The sequence below is a fragment of the Salmo salar genome, chromosome ssa21 (assembly GCF_905237065.1).
Source record: "Salmo salar chromosome ssa21, Ssal_v3.1, whole genome shotgun sequence".
NCBI classification, from domain to species: domain Eukaryota; kingdom Metazoa; phylum Chordata; class Actinopteri; order Salmoniformes; family Salmonidae; genus Salmo; species Salmo salar.
Genome location: NC_059462.1, coordinates 16839477 through 16866537, shown reverse-complemented (window position 1 = coordinate 16866537; position 27061 = coordinate 16839477). Strand labels below are relative to the sequence as shown.

The 27061-nt window shown below is 42.2% G+C and overlaps 2 protein-coding genes across 6 annotated transcripts in view; both read right to left on the bottom strand.

Moving 5' to 3' along the window:
* The window catches only part of LOC106581757 (mitogen-activated protein kinase kinase kinase 20), a 38553-nt gene extending 15057 nt beyond the window's left edge, over positions 1 to 23496 (bottom strand). For 2 of the 5 annotated variants that reach the window (XM_014164026.2, XM_014164028.2), the window contains exons 1-10: positions 23274 to 23490; positions 16310 to 16508; positions 15688 to 15775; positions 11894 to 11995; positions 11452 to 11517; positions 11250 to 11278; positions 10996 to 11133; positions 8155 to 8241; positions 7673 to 7747; positions 6211 to 6317 (exon numbers count right to left, since the gene is read on the bottom strand). In XM_014164026.2, the coding sequence (XP_014019501.2) occupies positions 6211 to 6317; positions 7673 to 7747; positions 8155 to 8241; positions 10996 to 11133; positions 11250 to 11278; positions 11452 to 11517; positions 11894 to 11995; positions 15688 to 15775; positions 16310 to 16508; positions 23274 to 23386 (1004 nt within the window). In that variant the 5' untranslated portion in view covers positions 23387 to 23490. The other 3 variants (XM_045704483.1, XM_045704484.1, XM_014164027.2) reach the window with 3 other exon arrangements.
* A 297-nt stretch (positions 23497 to 23793) lies between these two features.
* LOC106581759 (rap guanine nucleotide exchange factor 4) overlaps positions 23794 to 27061 on the bottom strand; it is a 61576-nt gene continuing 58308 nt past the window's right edge. Inside the window, exons 28-30 of the mRNA XM_045704886.1 lie at positions 25064 to 25128; positions 24798 to 24852; positions 23794 to 24700 (exon numbers count right to left, since the gene is read on the bottom strand). Coding sequence (XP_045560842.1) covers positions 24573 to 24700; positions 24798 to 24852; positions 25064 to 25128 — 248 coding nt within the window. The 3' untranslated portion in view covers positions 23794 to 24572. The remainder of the gene's footprint in view (positions 24701 to 24797; positions 24853 to 25063; positions 25129 to 27061) is intronic.

Below are 27061 nucleotides of genomic sequence, written 5' to 3'. Positions count from 1 at the left end.
GTGTTTCTTGGCCAGTTCTATCGTTTTGAATACACGCTAGGTTGTTTTTCAATGTTAGTTTGAGTTTGTTGCACCTGTCTGCTGCTATGAAGACATCACAGTCTGGGATTTTGTTTCATCACAGACAAGCCAGTTGCCAAGTTACCACGGTAACAGCCCGTCCCTTAAAGGGGCAGCTGAACATTTTTGTCTCACCTAATGACTGTACTTGATTGAACATGAATCACTCCCCAAAAACTTTATTTATCAACTTTACAGACTATTTAGGCCGTTACGTCAATATGAAAGAGAGGAGGATATCATTGGCTTTCCTCTACAAGTAGGGTGAGTAAACATGTTTTTTTCTACTTGCACTCATGCGCACACACACACACACACACACAAACACAAACACACACACACACACAAATCAGTACCATAGACAGCCACATCATATAGCTTAAGTTGATTGGACAAAATATTTTTTGGTATCTTTTAGTTGTCACTGTATTAGTCTAAGTAGAGGTGATTTGATGATGTTTCATTTTTTAAGTTGAAATGGTGCTGGAATAGTGGAGGCAGCTCCTGTTTTCTTTGCAACTTGCGGTAACTCTCTGTGGTTCTAAATCAGTAGTTGTTCAGTAGTCTGAAAATGTAGGAAACATTAACTTGCTTGACCATGTTGTAGGTAATGTAACTGTTTGTTACATGCAATATGTTTTGTGGACTTCACCAGACAGATGTAGCTCTCCGGTTTTGTGATGAAACAAAGGCGTGGTTGAATTTATTCTGCCACTGTGTCTTCTTATTGTCTCTGCCTCAGGTCTATATACCACGGAGAAGTATTTTTAAATTATTTTGGCTCTGTACTTGAAATAATACAATGACTATGAGGTGTCTGTCAGCTTTAATTTGAGGGTATTTTCATCCATATCGGGTGACCTGTTTAGAAATTACAGCACTTTTTGCATTGGTGGAAAAAGTACCTAATTGTCATACTTGAGTAAAAGTAAAGTTACCTTAATAGAAAATGACAAAAAAAGTGAGTCACCCTGTAAAATACTACTTCAGTAAAAGTCTAAAAGTATTTGGTTTGAAATTATACTTAAGAATCAAAAGTAAATGTAATTGCTAAAATATACTTAAGTAAGAAAAGTAAAAGTATAAATCCTTTCAAATTCCTTATATTAAGCAAACCAGACGGCATCATTTTCTTGTTTTTTTACATTTATGGATAGCCAGGGGCATTCTCCAACACTCAGACATCATTTACAAACGAAGCATATGTTTAGTGAGTCTGCCAGATCAGGGGCAGTAAGGATGACCAGGGATGTTCTCTTGATAAGTGTGTGAATTGGACCATTGTCCTGCCCTGCTAAGTATTCCAAATGTAACGAGTACTTTTGGGTGTCAGGGAAAATGTATGGAGTAAAACGTACATTATTTTATTTAGGAATGTAGTGAAGTAAAAAAAAATAGATGTTTGTTAGAGCTGCCCTGCCCTACAAAAAACACTCACAAAATTTGAGTTTGCTATTCACAAGAAGCATTGTCTGATGTGAACCATGCCTCGAACAAAAGAGATCTCAGAAGACCTAAGATTAAGAATTGTTGACTTACATAAAGCTGGAAAGGGTTACAAAAGTAACTCTAAAAGCCTTGATGTTCATTAGTCCATGGTATGACAAATTGTCTATAAATGGAGAAAGTTCAGCACTGTTGCTACTCTCCCTATGAGTGGCCGTCCTGCAAAGATGACTGCAAGAGCACAGCGCAGAATGCTCAATGAGGTTAAGCAGAATCCTAGAGTGTCAGTTAAGGACTTACAGAAATCTCTGGAACATGCTAACATCTCTGTTGACAAGTCTACAACACGTAAAACACTAAACAAGATTGGTGTTCATGGGAAGACACCACGGAAGAAGCCACTGCTGTCCAAAAAAACATTGCTGCACATCTGAAGTTTGCAAAAGAGCACCTGGATGTTCCACAGCGCTTCTGGCAAAATATTTTGTGGACAGATGAAACTCAGGTTGAGTTGTTTGGAAGGAACACAACACTATGTGTGGAGAAAAAAAGGAACAGCACACCAACATCAAAACCTCATCCCAACTGTAAGTATGGTGGAGGGAGCATCAGGGCCTGGACAGCTTGCTATCATCGACGGAAAAATGAATTCCCAACTTTATCAAGACATTTTGCAGAAGAGTGTAAGGCTATCTGTCCGCCAATTGAAGCTCAACAGAAGTTGGCTGATGCAACAAGACAACGACCTAAAACACAGAAGTAAATCAACAACAGAATGGCTTCAACAGAAGAAAATACACCTTCTGAAGTGGACCAGTCAGTCCTGACTTCAAAAACGATTTAAAATGCTGTGGCATGACCTCAAGAGAGTGGTTCACACCAGACATCCTAAGAAAATTGCTGAACTGAAACAGTTTGGTAAAGAGGAATGGTCCAAAATTCCTCCTGACCGTTGTGCAGGTCTGATCCGCAACTACAGAAAACATTTGGTTGAGGTTATTGCTGCCAAAGGAGGGTCAGCCAGTTATTAAATCCAGGGGTTCACATACTCTTCCCACCCTGCACTGTGAATGTTTACACTGTGTGTTCAATAAAGACATAAAATGTATAATTGCTTGTGTGTTATTAGTTTAAGCAGACTGTGTTTGTCTGTTGCTGTGACTTTCAGTTGAAGTCCGAAGTTTACATACACTTAGGTTGGAGTCATTAAAACTTGTTTTTCAATCACTCCACAAATTTCTTGTTAACAAACTATAGTTTTGGCAAGTCAGTTAGGACATCTACTTTGTGCATGATACAAGTAATTTTTCCAACAATTGTTTACAGACAGATTATTTCACTTATCATTCACTGTATCACAATTCCAGTGGCTCAGAAGTTTACGTACACTAAGTTGACTGTGCCTTTAAACAGCTTGGAAAATTCCAGAAAATTATGTCATGGCTTTAGAAGCTTCTGATAGGCTAATTGACATAATTTGAGTCAATTGGAGGTGTACCTGTGGATGTATTTCAAGGCCTATCTTCAAACTCAGTGCCTCTTTGACATCATGGGAAAATCAAAAGAAATCAGCCAAGACCTCAGAAAAAACATTGTAGACATCCACAAGTCTGGTTCATCCTTGGGAGCAATTTCCAAACGCCTGAAGGTACCACGTTCATCTGTACAAACAATAGTACGCAAGTATTAACACCATGGGACCACACAGCCGTCATACCGCTCAGGAAGGAGACGCGTTCTGTCTCCTAGAGATGAGTGTACTTTGGTGCGAAAAGTGCAAATCAATCCCAAAACAACAGCAAAGGACCTTGTGAAGATGCTGGAGGAAACAGGTACAAAAGTATCTCTATCCACAGTAAAATGAGTCCTATATCGACATTACTTGAAAGGCCGCTCAGCAAGGAAGAAGCCACTGCTCCAAACCGCCATAAAAAAGCCAGACAACGGTTTGCAACTGCACATGAGGACAAAGATCGTACTTTTTGGAGAAATGTCCTCTGGTCTGATGAAACATAAATAGAACTGTTTGGCCATAATGACCATCGTTATGTTTGGAGGAAAAAGGGGGCCGCTTGCAAGCCGAAGAACACCATCTCAACCGTGAAGCACGGGGGTGGCAGCATCATGTTGTGGAGGTGCTTTGCTGCAGGAGGGACTGGTGCACTTCACAAAATAGATAGCATCATGAGGATTGAAAATTATGTGGATATATTGAAGCAACATCTCAAGACATCAGTCAGGAAGTTAAAGCTTGGTCGCAAATGGGTCTTCCAAATGGACAATGACCCCAAGCATACTTCCAAAATTGTGGCAAAATGGCTTAAGAACAACAAAGTCAAGGTATTGGAGTGGCCATCACAAAGCCCGACCTCAATCCTATAGAAAACTTGTTGGCAGAACTGAAAAAGTGTGTGCAAGCAAGGAGGCCTACAAACCTGACTCAGTTACACCAGCTCTGTCAGGAGGAATGGGCCAAAATTCACCCAATTTATTGTGGGAAGGTTGTGGAAGGCTACCCGAAATATTTGACCCAAGTTAAACAATTTAAAGGCAATGCTACCAAATACTAATTGAGTGTATGTAAACTTCTGACCCACTGGGAATGTGATGAAAGAAATAAAAGCTGAAATAAATCACTCGCTACTATTATTCTGACATTTCACATTCTTAAAATAAAGTGGTGATCCTAACTGACCTAAGACAGGCAATCTTTACTAGGATTAAATGTCAGGAATTGTGAAAATGAGTTTAAATGTATTTGGCTAAGGTGTATGTAAACTTCCGACCTTAACTCTAGATGAAGATCAGATCAAGGGTTATGACCAATTTATGCAGAAATCCAGGTAATTCCAAAGGGTTCACATACTTTTTCTTGCCACAGTATATGTGTATTAAAGTAGTCAAAAGTGTAGTATTTGGTCCCATATTCCTAGCATGCAATGACTACATCAAGCTTGTGACTGTACAAACTTGTTGGATGCATTTTCTGTTTATTTTGGTTGTGTTTTAGATCATTTTTTTGCCCAATCGAAATGAATGGTAAATAATGTATCGTGTCATTTTGGAGTCACTGTTATTGTAAATAAGAATAGAATATGTTTCTAAACACTGCTACAATAATATGGATGCTACCATGATTACGGATAGTCCTGAATGAATCGTGAATAATGATGAGTGAGAAGGTTACAGACGCACAGATATCATACACCCCCCAATGCTAAGCTCCACTGTAATGGTGAGAGGTTAGTATGTCTTGGGGGTATGATATCTGTGTGTCTGTAACCTTCTCACTCATCATTATTTACGATTCATTAAGGACTATCCGTAATCATGGTAGCGTCCACATTAATGTCAAACTCTCTCACATAGCCCTTGAGCCTTCATCAGTGGGACAGTGGCATATTACCTCGTAGTAGAAGCATGGATAAATACGCAGCTGTTGGCCCTGGCAGACTATGACATAGTACCCAGGAGATCTGTCTCTGTCCAACCCAACCAGCACATAGCATCTGTCTGCACAGGGACTCCCTCCTGACCAGGGTGATGAGAAACCATAGCGCAATGCACCTGCAACGCCTGTTTGCCTCTGAGGCACTACTCCACTCTTCTCCTGTTTCTTCACAATGATGATTAGACAGCCTTGGAAGCTAGCTAGCACCGTGCTTGACGTGCAACACATCCCGCTTACTATCACACATGTTCTTTATCGACGCTTGGTCTTGAGCAGCTCACCTGCAGGTGCATGCTTGGACATGACTTTATGAAAGCGTTGTCAGTGTAGAAAAGACCAAAGAGAGAGTAAGCACTAGCAGCGAACACCCAGGCTGTGCTGAACATCACTAATCCTCCAGCTGCTCATACAGGCCAATTAAACACTTGGACTTGAAAAAGACCTTGATTATTTTATAGACCTTATGGGTATAGAGAGGAAGAATATACAGACGGGGGATTCTTTAGATATTTGACGCCTTTACGTTATCAGTGCAATTATGAATATCTATATGCACACTGCAAGGTCCTTTCAGGCATTTAGCGGCCCACAAAAAGCAGCACTTGCGCATACACTGAGTGTACAAAACATTAGGAACACCTGCTCTTTCCATGACATAGACTGACCAGGTGAATTCAGGTGAAAGCTGTGATCCCTTACTGATGTCGCTTGTTAAATCCACTTCAATCAGTGTAGATGAAGGGGAGGAGACAGGTTAAAGGAGGATTTTTAAACCTTGAGACATGGATCGTGTATGTGTGCCATTCAGAGGGTGAATTGGCAAGTCAAAAGATTGAAGTGCCTTTGAACGGGGTATGGTAGTAGGTTCCAGGTGCACCAGTTTGAGTGTGTCAAGAACTGCAATGCTGCTGGGTTTTTCACGCTCAACAGTTTCCCCTGTGTATCAAGAACGGTCCACCACCCAAAGGACATCCAGCCAACACGACACAACTGTGGGAAGCACTGAAGTCAACATGGGCCAGCATCCCTTTGGAACGCTTTCGACAACTTGTAGAGTCCATGACCAGATGAATTGAGGCTGTTCTGAGGGCAAAAGCGAGTGTAACTCAATATTAGGAAGGTGTTCCTAATGTTTTGTTCACCCAGTGTAGATAGGCGCATTTGAAACATGTCTGGCATCTCCTTAGGCTCTAGCAGTGTGTCGGTCTAGAAGAGATAGGAGGATGCAGTCTGATACAGTATGATGTCAGTACCTCCATTCTGCCTTGTTGTGTAGGAAGGAGTTGCACTGTTCAGGAAGCTTGCTGTCATTGGACATGGACTCCAGGGTTATAAGGATATGTTTGAACATTGGTCTTTCCTACATGGAAACAAAAGCAAAAACATAGTGTGGTATTCATAAGCAGACATGGAGGGTATCTATTCATGACAATTCGACTGGTCTCTTGACCGTATGTGACATAAAATTAATCATTAGTATTATCCATTGTAGTACGGACTTGTGTGCCGAGTCTATTGTGCACAGTGGATATGAGTGGGTGTGTAGGTATGCGTGAGCATAGAATTACCTACACTACCGTTCAAAAGGTTGGGGTCACTTAGAAATGTCATTGTTTTTGAAAGAAAAGCACATTTCTTGTCCATTAAAATAACATCAAATAGATCAGAAATATAGAGTAGACATTGTTAATGTTGTAAATGACTATTGTAGCTGGAAACGGCAGATTTGTTATGGAATATCTACATAGGCGTACAGAGGCCCATTATCAGCAACCATCACTCCTGTGTTCCAATGGCACGTTGTGTTAGCTAATCCAAGTTTATCATTTTAAAAGGCTAATTGATCATTAGAAAACCCTTTTGCAATTATGTTAGCACAGCTGAAAACTGTTGTTCTGATTAAAGAAGCAATAAAACTGGCCTTCTTTAGACTAGTTGAGTATTTGGAGCATCCGCATTTGTGGGTTCGATTACAGGCTCAAAATGGCCAGAAATAAAGAACTTTCTTCTGAAACTCGTCAGTCTATTCTTGTTCTGAGAAATTATGGCTATTCCATGTGAGAAATTGCCAAGAAACTGAAAATCTCATACAACGCTGTGTACTACTCCCTTCACAGAACAGCGCAAACTGTCTCTAACCAGAATTGAAAGAGGTACGAGATCTTCATTTTCTAAGCAATTTCTCACATGGAATAGCCTTCATTTCTCAGAACAAGAATAGACTGACGAGTTTCAGAAGAAAGTCCTTTATTTCTGGCCATTTTGAGCCTGTAATCGAACCCACAAATGCTGATGCTCCAGATACTCAACTAGTCTAAAGAAGGCCAGTTTTATTGCTTCTTTAATCAGAACAACAGTTTTCAGCTGTGCTAACATAATTGCAAAAGGGTTTTCTAATGATCAATTAGCATTTTGAAAATGATAAACTTTGATTAGCTAACACAACGTGCCATTGGAACACAGGAGTGATGGTTGCTGATAATGGGCCTCTGTACGCCTATGTAGATATTCCATAAAAAAATCTGCCGTTTCCAGCTACAATAGTCATTTGCAACATTAACAATATCTACACTGTATTTCGGATCAATTTGGTGTTATTTTAATGGAATTCTTTTTGCTTTTCTTAAAAAAAAAAGGACATTTCTAAGTGACCCCAAGCATTTGAACGGTAGTGTGTGTTATTTAAAAGGATCTGTGTGTGTGAGGATGACGTACCTTTGGCTCAGTCACCCAGCACTTCATCATCAGCTCAGCGAAACTAGCTGGGCAGCTACTGGGAATGGTTAATCTCTGGAACAGACAGACAGGATCACAGTTACACACACACTCACTCTTCCCGTTTCCCTGAAAGGATTGCAGTAGTTTCAGCTTTCAGTTCTGAGGTCGGGATATTGGTAGAGCATTCGTGTCAGGAGGCCGGTCAAACACACTGATGACTCATGTGACTGGAGACTGTGAATGCGGACATTGCACGAGTGGGATCAATTGGCATCGGCCCATATGACGATCTCCCTACTAGCTATGCTGGTGTGTGATGACTGAAATGATTCCTGTACAGATGCACTGGCTCATTACGAAAGACTGTCAGGTATGTGTCTCTTCACAAAATCGATTAGCATAGATAAAGGAAGCAGCAGCTGTTCCTAGAAGACTGCATAACGAGTAAAACGGACAAAACAAGCGTAGCTGTACAGTACCTCACTCTTCTCCACCACCAGCCAGGCGACTTGTAAGCCCTCCAGGCCTTTAAAGGGAATCTCCCGGGTGAGCATCTCCCAGAGAACCTGACACAGGGAGAGACGTCGTGGTCAGTCAATGAGCATAACGCATCTAGCCCACAGACTGCATGGTCAGCTCAGGGTCTTCCACTGAACTGAGACACAATACAGACTAAGACTTTACATATTAGATACCATATTAGGAGAACGGAAACCTTGCATGATATGAAATGGAGGGCTTGTTTGAAAATGCTAATTATACCCTTCACTCATTTCATTATTCACATCACATCGTTTATAAGACGAGTAAATATCATTGTTCACTATGTAAGTAAACCCTTGTGTAAGTGAAAGCCAGGTGATTGTGATAGAAGAGTGTGTTGACCCAGAAACTTGCTGGCCTGAGCCCAGGTCCTGCACTGTTTGTACACTGACTGTTTATGACACTCTGGAGTCAAGCCCTTGGCTGGCGGGGTGACACAGAACGCGCCTCATATGCTCTGTCACTCCACACTTCACACCTTCTCCATCACCACGCAGGAATGTGGCCAAACAGTCATACACACAGGCTGGCAGATACAGTGCCTTCAGAAAGTATTCACACCCCTTGACTTTTTCCACATTTTGCTGTGTTACAGCCTGAATTTAGAATTTATGAAATTGAGATGTTGTGTCACTGATCTACACACAACACCCCATAATGTCAAACTGGAATTTGGTTTGGAATTTTAGAAATTAATAAAAAAATGTAAAGCTGAAGCCACTAAGTATTCAACCCCTTTGTTGTGGCAAGCCTAAATAAGTTCAGGGGTAAGAATGTGTTTAACAAATCTGATAATAAGTTCATGGACTGTTTAATAAAAGTGTTTAACATGATTTTTTAATGACTAGGTCATCTCTGTACCCCACACATACAACTATCTGTAAGGTCAATAAATCGAGTTGTGAATTTCAAGCACAGATTCCACCACTAAGACCAGGGAGGTTTTTCAATGCCTCACAAAGAAGGGCACCGATATCAGACGCTGAATATCCCTTAGAGCATGGTTAAATTATTCATTAGGCTTTGGATGGTGTGTCAGTACACCCAGTCACTACAAAGTCACAGGCGTCCTTCCTAACTCAGTTGCCGGAAAGGAAGGACACTGTTCAGGGATTGCACCATGAGGCCAATGGTGATATTAAAACAGTTACAGAATCTAATGGTTGTGATATCAGAAAACTGAGGATGGATCAACAACATTGTAGTTACTCCCCAATACTGACCTAAATAACAGAATAAAAAGAAGGAAGCCTGTACAGAATAAAAATATTCCAAAATATGCATCCAAGGCACTTAAAATGTGGCAAAGAAATTAACGTTTTGTCCTGAACACTAAGTGTAATGTTTGAGATTAATCCAATACAACACATCACTGAGTACCACTCTCCAAATTTCCCAGCATCGTTTTGGCCGCGTCATGTTATGGGCATGCTTGTCATCTGCAAGGACTACTGAGTTTTTTTGTGATAAAAAGAAACGGAATACAGCTAAAAGAACAGGCAAAATCCTAGAGGAAAACCTGGTTCAGTCTGCTTTCTACCAGACACTGGGACACGAATTCACCTTTCAGCAAAATCTAAACTGGAGTTGCTTACAAAGATGACATTGGTTGGTCTTGAGCGGCCTAGTTACAGTTTTGACTTAAATCGGCTTGAAAATCTATGGCAAGACTTGAAAATGGCTGTCTAGCAATGATCCACAATCAACTTGACAGAACCTGAAGAATTTTTTTAAGAATAATGGGCAAATATTGTGCCATCCAGGTGTACAAATCTCTTAGATACTTACCCCAAAAGACTCACAGCTGTAATCGCCGCCAAATGTGCTTCTACAAAGTATTGACTCAGAGGTGTAAATTAGATATTTCTGTATTTCACGTGCCAACATTTCTAAAATTATGACTTCACTTTGTCATTATGGGGTATTGTGTGTAGATGGGTGAGAAAAAAAATGAGAAGTCAAGGGATAGAAATACTTTCTGTACACACACGCGCGCACAGCCATGCGCAGTAACACACACACGCAAACACACACCAACACCCACACATATACTAACATATGCCAAGGCTTCATACTCTCTGTCTACTCAAGGGTGACAGATGACATTTTCTGATGATGATAAGGAGGCAGAAAACATATGGAATCGCTGTTAGTACTTCTACAAAGGTCAATAATGCCACTCGCGTCTACTTTTCAAGTGGATGTAATGCAGGCATGAAAATGTCATCTCTGGAAAGTCTGTTCTTTCAAGTGCTAGGTACTGTTTGATTGACAGTTTACCCTCTCGACCATGAAGTTGCAACAATGACATTAGAGCTATTTCTTTCCCAAGCTGGTTCAGTCCCTAAATCTCCTCTGATGGTTTCTGTAGTTAAATTACAGTATACTACTGTAAATAAAATTCCACGTATGAGTCGATACATATGGACATCACATGCAGATTGTCTTGCAGAATCAGTTTCAGAATAAAAATAGCCCAGTCTAAGTAACTATGGGCTCCCGAGTGGTGTAGCGGTCTAAGGCACTGCATCTCGGTGTAAGAGGCGACACTACAGTCCCTGGTTCGAATCCAGGGTGTATCACATCTGGCCATGATTGGGAGTCCCATTGGGCGGTGCACAATTGGCCCAGCGTCATCCGGGTTTGGCCGGGGTAGGCCGTCATCGTAAATAAGAATTTGTTCTTAACTGACTTGCCTAGTTAAATAAAGGTTACACAACTATTGTACTGACTATCCAACAGCTGGTCAGTGTGTGTCCTATGTGTTGGTCACTTACCACGCCGTAGGAGTAGGTGTCACAGGTCTCAGACACGGGCAGGCTCTGGATGACTTCTGGGGCCATCCAGGGGAACGTGCCTACCAGGGACATGTGTGTGGTGTGGGAGTGGAACCGGGATGCCCCAAAATCACAGATCTACACAGGGGGGGGAAACAGGTGGTCCCGGGATTTAGCAAGGGTTGGGGATCAAAGCGTTTTGGGTGAAGCCAGTATGCAAACGTCAGATCCCTTGCATGTGCAAACAAATGTACCTTAAGAACTTTGTCTGCCGTCACAACCACTGCAATAGAAAACATATTTTTCAAGTCAGGAGAATGGGTATTTTTAGTTTTCTTCTAATTCAGCTTATGTAATATTTGCCTCTGGCTATAGACATAATCAGTTTGACCAGAGATATCTTTTGTACAGACTGAAACAGACACAGAGATCATGCAGATGGATCTGAAACCTTACCATTCCTGGACTTCAGATCCCTGTGGATAACCTTGACCGGGGCCTCTGAGTGTAAATAGTGCATGCCTAACGGAGAAATAAAGCACATTTCATCTGACTGAGATCAATGTGCAACCAGCAGAGGTAAACAAGGCTGTGTTCGTCTGTGCTCTCCTCCATGCCTCCCTCTCAATGCTAATTTCCTATGCAAACTAAGGACATAGATGAATCACATTTAGGCCTACATGTTTTGACTTCACTTGTTCTCAGTGAGACCCGAATTCTATAACAAATTTGCCTAGAATAACAATGAGTTGGAATAGACCATAAGCGGACAAATCTGAAACATATTCTATTGCTAAGTTGGGTGGTTTAGTTAAGTCAAATGGCTATGCAAAAATTCCAAAACAACATGTAGCATTGCCTGGTTTAAAGTAGATCATACAATGAATCGTGACTGTACCTTTGGCAATCTCCATGGCCCATGTCATGACCTGTCCCAGGTCCATCTCCTCACTCTCCGCACTGGACAGGTAGTCATACAGGGACCCTCCACCGGCATATTCTGTGGGAAACACATACAGTATTAAGACTCCTAAATCTACACTTACATTGCACTGCACCCTTAGAGAAAAGGCTTCCAAAAGGGTTCTTCGGCTCTCCCCATAGGAGAACCCTGTTTGGTTCCAGGTAGAACCATTTTGGGTTATATGTAGAACCCTCTGTAGAAAGGGTAGGACCCAAAAGAGTTCTACCTGAAACCAAAAGGGTTCTACCTCCAACCAAAAAGGGTTCTTCAAAGGGTTCTCCTATGGGGACAGCCGAAGAACTCTTTAAGGTTCTAGATAGCACCTTTTTTTTCTAAGAGAGTGCAATATCAAATATATCTGTATCATTTAAACCGTATCTCATTCAGAAATCATGAGTTAATAAAATACGTGAGACAATATGTCCTCTATTTGTGAATAGACAGTTTGGTTTATACAGTAGTTAAGAGAGCAGTTGAAGTCCTGTTTACAGTCCTGTCCTCTGTCCTGTCATTGACCTGTTAGAAGAGATGAGCTCATTAAATCACAATGCATTGAGGAAACACTACTAACCCAGCTTAGCACCCTGAGTGTCCCTGTTCCTCTTTTCCTTCACCTCATACTCTTTAACATTTCACTGCGGTGGGTTAAATCAGGGTCACACAGAGTCATTCTTGGTAGTCTTAAACAAATCTACTTTGAAACAAAAGCATACACCTCACACACCTGGTTCTGGGCTTAAAAACAAGAAGACACCTGGACCATGTCAGATATAGACTTAAAACGTATTCCATGTTGAGTTTGCATCCCAATATTACACTTTACATACATCACAGAAGACTGAAATATAACACAACCATTCAGCTTTTAAAAATAAATCATGTTGATTCATTTTGCAATTCTGAAAAATATGACTAAAATTCCGGTCACACTTTGGACATTCGACTGCCGGAAAGGGGTACTACTCTATCAACACCTGGGGCCTACGCTCTTGTGCACAGTTCTCCTGTCATTGTGATTCCAGCTGTAACTCTCCATATCCAAATGAAGTCAAGGTGTATGGCCACACAAATTCCCCATATACCGTAAATGATTACAGACAGGTACATGGCACTGTTAATACCATCCCTGTAAAACAATGTCGATATAACGTTCAAGAAGGATCAGGCCAATCATATTACTCAAATGCAGTAGTTTTCCCAGACCAGTAGTGAAGGGAAACACACTAACAATAGAAGCATTATGTGGACTTGGATGCTTCGCTACTCAATGCAACGCCTCCTTCAAAAAAAAGCCTGCCGATAAACATTGTTAAATCACTGGGACACTTCAGTACCGGGGAGACAGAGAGACAGACAGACAATGCTCCAGTCGCTCCACGAACTATAAAGTGGCCTGACAAAGACAGATGGTTCAAACTGATATTATCTGATAACCAGCTGGACTGGTGGGAGTCGGATGTTCGCGCGACCAAAACGTCTACGTCACCGCATAAAATTGTGCAAACAAGAATCAACCTTGAGGGAAGGAACCAGGCCTATACTTGTCGTTAATAATATGAATTGACCTGACCATATTATGCCCTATTATAAATCCAGGATGGATGTAGGTTATTGAACTAGTCATTTACAGTGTGTTTTAGAAGCGAACCCCAGGACTTCCTACGGATAAAAAAATATAAAAATGGTAATGACCTATGAAGGCTGTAACTACAAAACCAGTTCTGTGAAAATGGTTAATTGTAATGGCATTGCATGATTAGGTCCGCCTACTGGAAAACAAATACTGAGCCATCTCAATATAATATCTCTTAGATAGGCTCACTTTTTATCATTTGGCTCTGTACTTTGTACTTTTTTACAAGACTGGCAAATTCCATAGATAATGCATCTTCCTGAACTGCTTTCATCATACAACGTTTGACTACCAGTCACAGTTTAGCCTCGCAAAGTGAGTATGAAGCATGAGTTAACTGAAAGGAATTATATCACCTGCTATGACATTAAAAAGTTTGCTTTTCTCTAGTAAATGTAGGTAGTTATTGACCAGCTCTCTGCCACGTGGGTCAGCAGAGACAAATGTCTTCACCTGATAGATATTTAAGCAATAAGGCCCAAGGGGGTGTGGTATATGGCCAATATACCACAGCTAAGGGCTGTTGTTAGGCACGACGCAAAGCGGCCATATACCACAAACCCCCGAGGTGCCTTATTGCTATTACAAACTGGTTACCAACATAATTAGAGCAGGAAAAACAAATGTTGTCATACCTGTGGTATACGGTCTGATATACCATGGCCTTCAGCCAATCAGAACTCAGGGGTCAAACCACCCAGTTTATAACGTTTGTTAGATAGCTGAGACAACAGTCCCTGATATATGAGCAGACAGGGGCCATTTATAACAGAGCTGATGAATGTGGAAATGGCATGGTCAGAATGGTCATTAACATTTTTTCCTTTATCTCTTGCTAATTAGATTCTGCTTTGATAAATATAGACAGCAGCTCCTTGACAACCAGCCAACCCCTTCTCTCGCACTCACATAACACTGACCGGAGGAGGGAAATGTCAAGTCTGAGAACTCTGTGAAAGATTTCAACATTACTGCCTTGTAACCGACTATAACGGCACAGGGCTAATATATGACTGTATTTTAAGACATAAACAGAGGGAAGCAAGCAGAAACATCAAAGGAGCACCTTTTTCCATCTAGCAACGCCTCCTCATTACAAAGACATGAGGGTATTTTCCAATTCCTCAATCCATGAAGTAGCACACAACATTTATGCAATGGGATTGAGGTTTTTCCCAACTAGGACAGCAAGTTTCCATACAACAGCCTTCCATGATCTATGAAAGTAGAGCAGAACCCAGCAGAGTAAGTGTGTGAGTGTGGGTGGGTAGAATGGGAAGAAATACATGTCATAGTTAAATGTCATTTGTCTAAATCATCCTAAAAGCAGTGGTCGAACACTTCCAAAATGACCTGATCGCTTAGGTCACTGCTAAGCCAGACCGTGAGAGGAGATCACAAGCAAAAGGACAAAGACTTAAGCTTGCCCAAACAAGGAGTTATAGGGAACAAAGATAGAATCAAGTCTGAAGCATACCAGAATGCACCATAAAATGAGAGTGTAGAGCATGCTTAAAACCCCCTAAGGAAGAGATTAGGGAGGAAATAGAGTAGGTAAACTCCTAGTAGTAAAAGAATGTAGAAAATCCAAGTCAAAAGTAAATAAATATCTTGAGTGAGCAGTGAGCACTGTCCTATTCCTATCAACAGCAGTGTTATTCACCACTCACTGGCTGAGAGAAGTTCATCGCTAACATCCTGATCATGGGAGCGGTGAGTCTGCCAATGACTACCATGTGATAAGATATTCAAAACATGAGCAGGGAGGGGTTCCCCATACCACAGGGAGAGGACTGTCACGCGGCATGAACTTTAGAAACATTCAACATAAACAAAAAGCCAGCAACACGTTATCTTACTGAACCATAAAGTCATCTAGCGATACTGTTAATATAGACCACAGCGCCATTCACTTCTAAGCAAACAGAATAGCTGTGAACCAATCACGAACAGATGGTGATTCCTGGTTTTCCATTAACGCAGCGGATGTATACGTGGTCTGAAGCTGCTGTGGAGATAAACGCTGCGGTGGAGATAAACGCTGCGGTTACTATTGGATGACACAACTAACACGATAAGGGTTGCATGGACTTACCAGTGACGATTCCATAGTTGGGTGCTTCGAGGATCGCCCCGTAGAACTGAATGATGTTGCGATGGCTGAGTACACTGAGGATTTCAGCCTGAACAACAACAACAAAAACACAGAAAACAAAAGATACAGACGGCATAACAGCGTGGCAAATGTTGCCGCAAAACGAGGCCGTATTGCATTTCCATTCAAAATGAATTGGCTTGACTACGCATTATGTTAAGCTACTGAAGATCAATGGATATCAGTGAACTATTTCTTGAAATAAAGACTCGAAGTTATGCACACCCGGCAATAGGCCCGGAGATCAAATAGAATATGCATGAATAGGTATATCAGATGTGTTTTTTTGTCTTAAGACAATGAGGCCGTCACTTACAAGAAATCTCCAGACTACGAAACACTTGCTTTAATTGGTCTTAATATGATCTCTCATTTGGCAATGATCTTTCTTTAAAGCATACAGTACGTGCCAATTCTGTGCACAAAGCGAGGAGGAGCATAATGACTATGACTGATGGGGTCCCAAAAGTCACCACAACCCACTAAAACGGGGGCAATTAAAATGATTGCCACACTGACAATTAAAAAGTTTATGAAAAGCCTCGGCAATTACGACTCCTACCTCACTTTCGATCTTGAGCAGCTTTTTCACCGCCACTTCTTTGTCCTGAGAGATCCACCTGGCTCGGTACACGCTCCCGAAGCTGCCGCCGCCGCAGTTCTCGTAGAAGTGGACGTCATCAAACTTGATTTGCACGAAGAAGGCACTGAGAGACGACATCTCATAACGACACTCAGACACAACTCGACTGTCTGTCTGTCTGGAGGACCACAGGGAAGGAGACAGTGGAGGAGGAAGAAGAAGAAGCACAGTTCACTAAAACGCTTTTTCTTTTAGAACCAATGCTCAAATCTGTCTCAGGTTTGTTCCCCCCCCCCCAAAAAAAACCTCTGATTCCTCAAGTAAAAGTCCTGCGCCGGTGGCACACTAAAAGAACAGCTTGGTGCAGTCCATGTACACTAGAGCACACCATTAGAGAGAGTGTGTGACTGGATGTGCTGCTAACAGTACCCCAGGCAGGCCTCTGTGCCATTGGCTACGCCTGCCCGGAGTGGCACCGTGATATATCTAATCTCAGCCAGCACATTCAACGTGCCTGCCTGCCCCAGACCGACGTCACACAGTCACCACTACCAGTAAGCACTGAATGAGTGGCCCAGGATCCTCTGTCAGCTTGTATAAGGACTATGGCATCCCTGGCATGCATTCTCCCTCTGCTGTGATCACTTTGCACAAAATACACGCGGCCAAAGCCACAGACTATTCCAGAACAGTCTAGAGTGGTCTGTACATGTAAGGCTAGTGAGTTACACACAGCAGAGCTCATAAATGGATCGCATCCTCTAGTCTCCCATGAATCACTGCAAACTTGGAACGACACACAATCAGTACACACTTGTTTTAAAAAAAACTAACTCAAAGAAGGTGCTACACCTCTAATTCTATTTTCAAAGAACAGTGACTATGTGTTCCTAATGTATATCAATTGCAATGTTTAGGGAGAAGGAACAACTGATCAAAGCATCAAACTTGTGCCCACAGACTATGAGGACCTTTTGTTTTCACATAACCTAAATGCATCCTGTAAAGAAAGAATCCCCACATTACAGGAAATTGTAGCTCGGCTATTGTTCATAAGTTACCCATTTACTGCTCAGCAATTATGGCTTTTAAGAGGCTCTTACTTGGACCTGAATCAGGATTGCTATCCAGCCCAGCCGAAAACGCCTCCATTTGTCACAGAGGGGAGTCAATGCTCTCTTCTAATTTATGGCTATTCATGCTATACTTAGCCTCACACCGATCTTCCCAGTACATGAGCAGCTCTGACATTTTCTGGGGCCACTCAAGACGCCAGGGTTGCTGGATGTTATTGGAGCACACACTCTAGGGCTCGTTTCTGCCTGTCCTCGCTGGAAAGTAAACACTCTGCTGCAGACATTGAAATAACGGGCCAATGCCCATGTGGAAATATACTCTGCAGATAGTAAAAATGTATTTGAGATAATCAAATGTATTGAATTACCTCATCTACTTTACCCATCTATATCATCCCTGTGGTGGATGTCATTACTGTAAATGTTGATATAGGTTTAACTCAGCTACATCAACAAACACGGTAAGTGTCCCATCAGGAATTCCTAACTTCAGCTCCAGAGAAGCTGCAGTGTTTCAACTCTACCATGTTGATCACATAATCTAAATGACTCCAGGGACGTACAGTCGATAATTCAGCCAGGGCAAAACAGCACTAAGGATGAAACAAAACGTGATCAGCTGATGTTAAGGACAGTGATGCTACACTGAATAGCCTACCGTGTATCTTGTACACGTATTGTGGACATTGTATTGTGGACAAAACGTTGGATGGTCAAGATCGTCCTCTTTACTCCCCTCAAATTCTCCACAACCCTAAGATAATGCATTTGATTCAAGCAAAATGTACTATGCAATTTGTGGCATAAACCGCTAGAATTACTAATATTACTAGCTCATACTAGTATAGATACTGGTGCACCCAAGAGGACAGAACTGGTTACAACTACTGTGCTCTGTTTGGAGAGATCACCATATCAAGGAAAACAATGGGTGAGCTACTGTATGGGGAGGGACCGTTGCTCATTGGTGTTTATGCTGCTGCACACACCACACCCAAAATATGTACAGGCTACCCACTGGGCAAAAACTGGTTCAGCGGTTGATTCCACATCATTTCAAGAAGAAAATGTCACGTGATGATGTTGAAACAACGTGGAACATTTATTGGATTTGCAAAAAGTAATCAACGTCAGGGAATTGTAACTTGTTTCAATGACATGTTTTATTGATTTCATGTTGAATTCACGTTAGTTGACGACTCAACCAAATGTAAATCAAAACTAGTCATTGAAATGACGTCTGTGCCCAGTACGTAGTGCAAGGCTGGGATTCATTCCAACCTGCCATAGCAATGTTTACGCAGTGTCTTTACAATACTCATCCTGTGCCGACACACTTCTAATTCTGAAAGTTAAAGCATACCTGTGAGGGGAGTTGCCCTGGTAGTAGTTGTAGGTTTTTATACAGTACCCAAAACCAGTCTGAGTTAATCTGTTAATCTGACCATGAGAAAAAGAGCTAAGGAAGTGTAGGTTATTTAAACTCAGCAAAAAAAGAAATGTCCCTTTTTCAGGACCCTGTCTTTCAAAGATATATCCAAATAACTTCACAGATCTTCATTGTAAAGGGTTTAAACACTGTTTCCCATGCTTGTTCAATGAACCATAAACAATTAATGAACATGCACCTGTGGAACGGTCATTAAGACACTAACAGCTTACAGACGGTAGGCAATTAAGGTCACAGTTGTGAAGACTTAGGACACTAAAGAGGCCTTTCTACTGACTCTGATAAACACCAAAAGAAAGATGTCCAGGGTCCCTGCTCATCTGCGTAAACGTGCCTTAGGCATGCTGCAAGGAGGCATGAGGACTGCAGATGTGACCACGCCAATAAATTGCAATGTCCGGACTGTGAGATGCATAAGACAGCGCTACAGGGAGACAGGACGGACAGCTGATCGTCCTCGCAGTGGCAAACCACGTGTAACAACACCTGCACAGGATCGGTACATCCGAACATCACACCTGCGGGACAGGTACAGGATGGCAACAACAACTGCCCAAGTTACACCAGGAATGCACAATTCCTCCATCAGTGCTCAGACTGTCCGCAATAGGCTGAGAGAGGCTGGACTGAGGGCTTGTAGGCCTGTTGTAAGGCAGGTCCTCACCAGACATCACCGGCAATAATGTTGCCTATGGGCACAAACCCACCGTCGCTGGACCAGACAGGACTGGCAAAAAGTGCTCTTCACTGACGAGTTGCGGTTTTGTCTTTATAGTGTCGGATTTGCGTTTATAGTCCAAGGAATGAGCGTTACACCGAGGCCTGTACTCTGGAGTGGGCTCGATTTGGAGGTGGAGGGTCCGTCATGGTCTGGGGCAGTGTGTCACAGCATCATCGGACTGAGTTTGTCGTCATTGCAGGCAATCCCATCGCTGTGCGTTACAGGGAAGACATCCTCCTCCCTCATGTGGTACCCTTCCTGTAGGCTCATCCTGATATGACCCTCCAGCATGACAATGCCACCAGTCATACTGCTCGTTCTGTGCGTGATTTCCTGCAAGACAGGAATGTCAGTGTTCTGCCATGGCCAGCGAAGAGCCCGGATCTCAATCCCATTGAGCACGTCTGGGACCTGTTGGATCGGAGGGTGAGGGCTAGGGCCATTCCCCCAAGAAATGTCGGGGAACTTGCAAGTGCCTTGGTGGAAGAGTGGGGTAACATCTCACAGCAAGAACTGGCAAATTTGGTGCAGTCCATGAGGAGGGGATGCACTGCAGTACTTAATGCAGCTGGTGGCCACACCAGATACTGACTGATACTTTTGATTTTGACCCCCCCCCTTTGTTCATGGACACATTAGTCCATTTCTGTTAGTCACATGTCTGTGGAACTTGTTCAGTTTATGTCTCAGTTGTTGAATCTTATGTTCATACAAATATTTACACATGTTAAGTTTGCTGAAAATAAACGCAGTTGACAGTGAGAGGACATTTCTTTTTTTGAGTTTATAAGGGTTACCTGGAGAAAATTGGACCTCTCTGAAATGAAAATGGATGACACCTTCCTCCAGCATATTTGAACTAAATACTCCCTAAATGCTTGGGGGAAAAAAAGTGACTCTCCCCTATGCCCAAAATAAAAATGAAAACATAAAGTGAATAGCAGATAACATGCCTACCGTTTACCAGAGACTTAGATATGCAGTTTTGGAAATTGATCTTCGTCCTGCACGCAGTACATTGAAACGCAGGAATTTTGATAGCGCACAGGGCTGCGAGATAGAAGGTTGTGGGTTCGCAGACCACCATGGACAAGAGTAGGGATGGAAAGATCACCTTTATAGTAAAAACATTGCTGAATCTATCATCTGTCCATGAAAAAATAGCCTTTTATAAACATTTCCTACAATTCTACATCATTTTACATGGAGACCTTAGTATAATCTTTTGTATTACCACATACATTACAGGCTGAGAATGGACAGAGAAAGAGGCTCATCTTATCATATTTATCCAATGTCAAATCAGTGTGTGTTTTGTTTGCATGGAAACTGTCCCTGTTTGCAAATAATTAAATAAAACCGCTGGTTGACTTAACAAACAAGACGAACTGGCACAGAGAGACAGGAAAGGGATAAATACACCGGGGGAAATAAGCGACACCTGGAGGGGGTGGAGACAATCACAAGGACAGGTGAAACAGATCAGGGTGTGACAGTACCCCCCCCCCCCTCCCCCCTCCCCCCCATGGCACCACCTGGCGTCCCACCTGGGCGCATACCTGGTTTACGGGGTGTCGGAGGTGGAAGTCGGCGATGAGGGCTGGATCCAGGATGTCTGTAGCGGGAACCCAGCACCTCTCCTCCGGGCCGTAACTTTCTCAGTCAACCAGGTACTGGAAACCCCTGCCCCATGGTCGAACACCCAGGAGGCGTTTTACCGTGTATGCCGGATGGTGGACAGGTGAAACAGATCAGGGCGTGACATTAACGGACCAAAAATGTGCTTTTCTTTCAAAAACAAGGACATTTATAAGTGACCCCAAACTTTTGAACGGTAGTGTATATAATGTTTAATATTGGGATGCAAACTAAAAAATGTAATACATTTCAACTTTATATCTGACAACATGTTTTTTTAAGCCCATAAGCATGTGTGTAATACATGGGTGTATACTTTTGTTTCAAAGTAGCTTTGTTTAAGACTACCAAGAGTGTGACCCTGATTTAGCCCACTGCAGTAAATTAAGCTAACAATGGATAGGCCTATTGTAATGTGTATGATGGGAGACAGAGTGCTGGTTTCAAGCGCAGGGTTCAGCAGGTGTTTATTTAGTAAAGGACCACAGGAGGAGGCAGGTAGATGGGTCCAGGGACAGGCAGAAGGTCATACACAGGGAATCCAAAAAGGTAACAGTACAGGCAGGGAAAAAGGATAATAACATAGTCCGGGAGGTCAGGCAAGAGGTTGATGACAGGAAATCTGATAGGCAAAAGTACAGGCAGGGAATATGCAAAAAAAAAAAAACGTTGTTAGTGAGGATGGCCAAAAACTACGATACACGGGAGGACTAAAATGGAAATAAACAGAGCTCCGAATAGAATGTGTACAAAACAAAACCGCACAGTGATGGAGTGATGGAGTGCAATGAACTGAACTAAATAGTGTGTGATAATGACATACAGGTGTGTGAACTGGTGATCAGAATTCAGGTGATTGGGATCTGGAGAGTGAGCTGCGTTCAGGGGATCTAGGTGTTTGAGAGTGTGAGTTGGAAGCAGACGTTACACCTATGGTTTTTGCCGTTTTCTTTAATATAAGGAAGGCCTATGGCATACCCTCTCATACCCCTCAATCCGAGTCCTGGTTTTAACTTAACAACCCTTTATTGACACGAAGATAGGCTATTTAAAGAGTGCATTGTGGGTGGAGGAATTGGACGAACAATTGATGGATAGCAGCCTATAGCCATATTCTGTCTGTCAAGCAGGTAGGATAACCTCTTATATAGGAAGAAATAAGCTCCAACATAAACCCCTCTTGTTGTTAGTAAAGTAAAATTAAAACGAAGATGGTTTAAATGAATTATGCCTACTCGAATTTGCCTAATTTCAGCACCATGAGCTGTCCATTTCAGATTGATTGTGCAGCGGCTGCCACTTCAAGTTTCAGCACCAAGTTAATTGAATCAGGCTTATTGTGAGGTCAAAAACTCTAATAAACACACAATGGGCAAGTGTTCTGCAGCGCATAAGACTCAGGAAGCAAGTACATTTTCTTAGAAATATGACTTGGCTCTGAGCTTCTCCATGCACTTCGTATAGCCTATAGGCTATGGATCATTTGATTGAGACCACACCAAATAGACTACAGACGCTTGATATTGTGTACCCAGCGGAGAATCAGAGATGAGGGGGTGGTATCGGACACACATCGATATATAGCCGAATAAGCAACTAATTATAGAACACTGATAAATATAGAAACGTAATCAATTACAAATTAAATGACCCTACCATGGACTAGAGTTTTAAAAAAAATACTAAAAGCTCCCCCTGACTGAAATTGAAAAAGCATGACCCTCCCCCATTTTCTGTCAGGTCCCCATTATGTACATTTCGTAAAAAGACACTTCAGCAGCTAAGGATTAACATAAGGTTTTTGAGGCAAGACAGCCCATTTCCTCGATGACACCCATGTTGCGCATAACTAGGCACTTTTACGCACGAGACCGAGCTTTGCCAAAAACAGACAACTGTAAAATAAAGATACAAATCATAGGATTTAGGTTATTGGTCTGGTACATTATGTTTACGTCACGCATGAATGATTATCACAGCTTTCAAAAAATGATGTAATTGAAAACATCTCATGGCGCCTGGCTAGGCTACACTGAAACATAATGCGACGTTACCTACCTTTGACTTTTCCAACAAATAAAACCGGCGATCACAGTCTGACAGATCCAATGGGTAGCGTAACTTCTGTCGGTAAACATATAACCAAAGACAGGACTGTAAAGAACCCACATTCGGGAACCCGAGCGTGACGTCTATGATTTCCCCATACTGTGAATTCTAGAGTTAGCCCAACTTCCTTGACCCGGGCTACCAAACGCTGTAACACACAGAGAGAAGATCCCAACATTTTTCGAGTACTTTCACACAAATTCTGACGACAACAGCTCCACTCCATGGACAAAATCTGAACACCCCAAAGAGTTACTACTCAGACGTAGTAGCTATGTTATAACAACCAACACAAGCAGTCTTAGGGAATTGAATTAGTTTCCCTATCATCAAAAGACTACTATGACAGCATGAAACTGTATTTGAAATATTATTTCAGGCTACTCTGAATATATCATCAGCTCAGCTCATAATTACTTGTTATAAAAAAGAATCAATGGACAATCAACTGGACAGCATCGTCAGCAGATACATCTAATTCGTTTTTAATATTTACAGAATAAACATGGCAAAAAATCTTGCAGACAATAGTTACCTCACAGATATTTATAGAGGAATGTGCTCACATATATGCAGCCCAACATCTCAAATCATTGCACGCTGAGGTCATAATAAATAGAGGAATACATTGTACAACGTGTAATAAAAAGCCACAAACTAAAATATGTATAAATATAATCTGATTTACAAAAAAGATATGAAACCACAACTGAATATTAGGATTTTGCAATTTATGAGGTCAGGAAGTGAAATAAGAGCCAATGTTTCCATTCTGAAAAGTTTCCTAACTAACATCAACCCGACATAGATTTGTGCAACAATCTAATGGATGATTATTTCCAAAAGATCCTTTCGCTTTATACATTGAGTCCTTTTCATGAGGCAGGTGACTTCAAAGTATCAAATAGACCTTCAGGGACATAAGAATGAGATGAATTTGAAAATGCTGTGAAATTTAAACCAGGCTGTTGCCCATTGTTTACAAAAATTGAAACAATACACTTAAGGAAACAAAGAAGCGGAAATTATACTGACATTTGAAATACAGTTGAAGGTGGCGCTGATGAACTCTGTAGCATCTAAAATGATACTTGACTATACATGTAATAACGTGAGGTTCTATGTAGCAGAGTGGGTATGTGTGTGTACTGGTATAACATACTGTATAAAGCAAGCTTCTTTTTTGGCAGTAGAGCAGCAGCATGTGACATGTGTCCGTCCAGTGTCCGTCCAGTGTCCAGGGAGGATTCAGGTTCTGCGAGGCTCCAGTCTATGGGAGAGCTGAGACAGTGTTCTCTGGTTGTCAATAACAGCCAGCTGACGCACGTAGCTCCGCACGTCCAGGTGGTTCTTACTGGTCTGAGACGGCTCTGCACCTGACAGAGGACGAGGAAAACCCACCTTTATGAAAACAATGTCCTGTTGGAAGCCAGTCAAGTGAAGGCTACACAGAGGAACAGTATGTTGACTTACTGAACGGTAGACTTCTGCAGTATCTCACGATCCTCACTGTATTAGCGATCATTCGCTGGGAGAAGAAAAACATCACGTCTAGATGTTGTCATTGTGAATTTACACAAATAGAGAGTCACACACTATATGTAAGCGCCAAGTAATGTACTGGGTAGAACACCAACGTTTCGGCATCACTGGGCCTTCTTCAGGGTACCATTAAGAATGTAGACTTCCAATATAAAATAATATCATGTACAGATCTATATCATCTTGGAGGGCCTTACCATTTTCTCAAAATTGACCAAACTGTCAATGAACGTCTTGTTTCCATCATGAGTGAATGTCATGTCTGAAAAGATAATAGCAATATGATTACACACATAGAGAGAGCATACAGTGAGGGGGAAAAAGTATTTGATCCCCTGCTGATTTTGTACGTTTGTGTAACAGTGTAGGTTCCGTCCCTCTCTTCGCCCCAACCCGGGCTCGAACCAGGGACCCTTGCACACATCAACAACTGACACCCCACGAAGCATCGTTACCCATCGCGCCACAAAAGCCGCGGCCCTTGCAACGCAAGGGGCAACCCTACTTCAAGTCTCAGAGCGGGTGACGTCACCGATTGAAACGCTATTAGCGCGCACCACCGCTAACTAACTAGCCATTTCACATCGGTTACATTTGCCCACTTACAAAGAAATGGTCAGTCTATAATTTTAATGGTAGGTTTATTTGAACAGTGAGAGACAGAATAACAACAAAAAAATCCAGAAAAATGCATGTCAAAAATGTTATAAAATGATTTGCATTTTAATGAGGGAAATAAGTATTTGACCCCTCTGCAAAACATGACTTAGTACTTGGTGGCAAAACCCTTGTTGGCACACAGAGGTCAGACGTTTCTTGTAGTTGGCCACCAGGTTTGCATACATCTCAGGAGGGATTTTGTCCCACTCTCCTTTGCAGATCTTCTCCAAGTCATTAAGGTTTCGAGGCTGACGTTTGGCAACTCGAACCTTCAGCTCCCTCCACAGATTTTCTATGGGATTAAGGTCTGGAGACTGGCTAGGCCACTCCAGGATTTTAATGTGCTTCTTCTTGAGCCACTCCTTTGTTGCCTTGGCCGTGTGTTTTGGGTCATTGTCATGCTGGAATACCCATCCACGACCCATTTTCAATGCCCTGGCTGAGGGAAGGATGTTCTCACCCAAGATTTGACGGTACATGGCCCCGTCCATCGTCCCTTTGATGCGGTGAAGTTGTCCTGTCCCTTAGCAGAAAAACACCCCCAAAGCATAATGTTTCCAAACCTCCATGTTTGACGCTGGAGATGGTGTTCTTGGGGTCATAGGCAGCATTCCTCCTCCTCCAAACATGGCGAGTTGAGTTGATGCCAAAGAGCTCCATTTTGGTCTCATCTGACCACAACACTTTCACCAGTTGTCCTCTGAATCATTCAGATGTTCAATGGCAAACTTCAGACGGGCATATATATGTATTCTTGAGCAGGGGGACCTTGCGGGCGCTGCAGGATTTCAGTCCTTCACGGCGTAGTGTGTTACCAATTGTTTTCTTGGTGACTATGGTCCCAGCTGCCTTGAGATCACTGACAAGATCCTCCCGTGTAGTTCTGGGCTGATTCCTCACCGTTCTCATGATCATTGCAACCCCACGAGGTGAGATCTTGCATGGAGCCCCAGGCTGAGGGATATTGACAGTTCTTTTGTGTTTCTTCCATTTGCGAATAATCGCACCAAATGTTGTCGCCTTCTCACCAACCTGCTTGGCGATGGTCTTGTAGCCTATTCCAGCCTTGTGTAGGTCTACAATCTTGTCCCTGACATCCTTGGAGAGCTCTTTGGTCTTGGCCATGGTGGAGAGTTTGGAATCTGATTAATTGATTGCTTCTGTGGACAGGTGTCTTTTTTTACAGGTAACAAGCTGCGGTTAGAAGCACTCCCTTTAAGAGTGTGCTCCTAATCTCAGCTCGTTACCTGTATAAAAGACACCTGGGAGCCAGAAATCTTTCTGATTGAGAGGGGGTGAAATACTTATTTCCCTCATTAAAATGCAAATCAATTTATAACATTTTTGATATGCGATTTTCTGGATATTTTTGTTGTTTTTCTGTCTCTCACTGTTCAAATAAACCTACCATTAAAATTATAGACTGATCCTTTCTTTATCAGTGGGCAAACGTACAAAATCAGCAGGGGATCAAATCCTTTTTTCCCCCACTGTAGGTAGCCTGGCAGGTAGGAGCATTGGGCCAGTAACCGAAA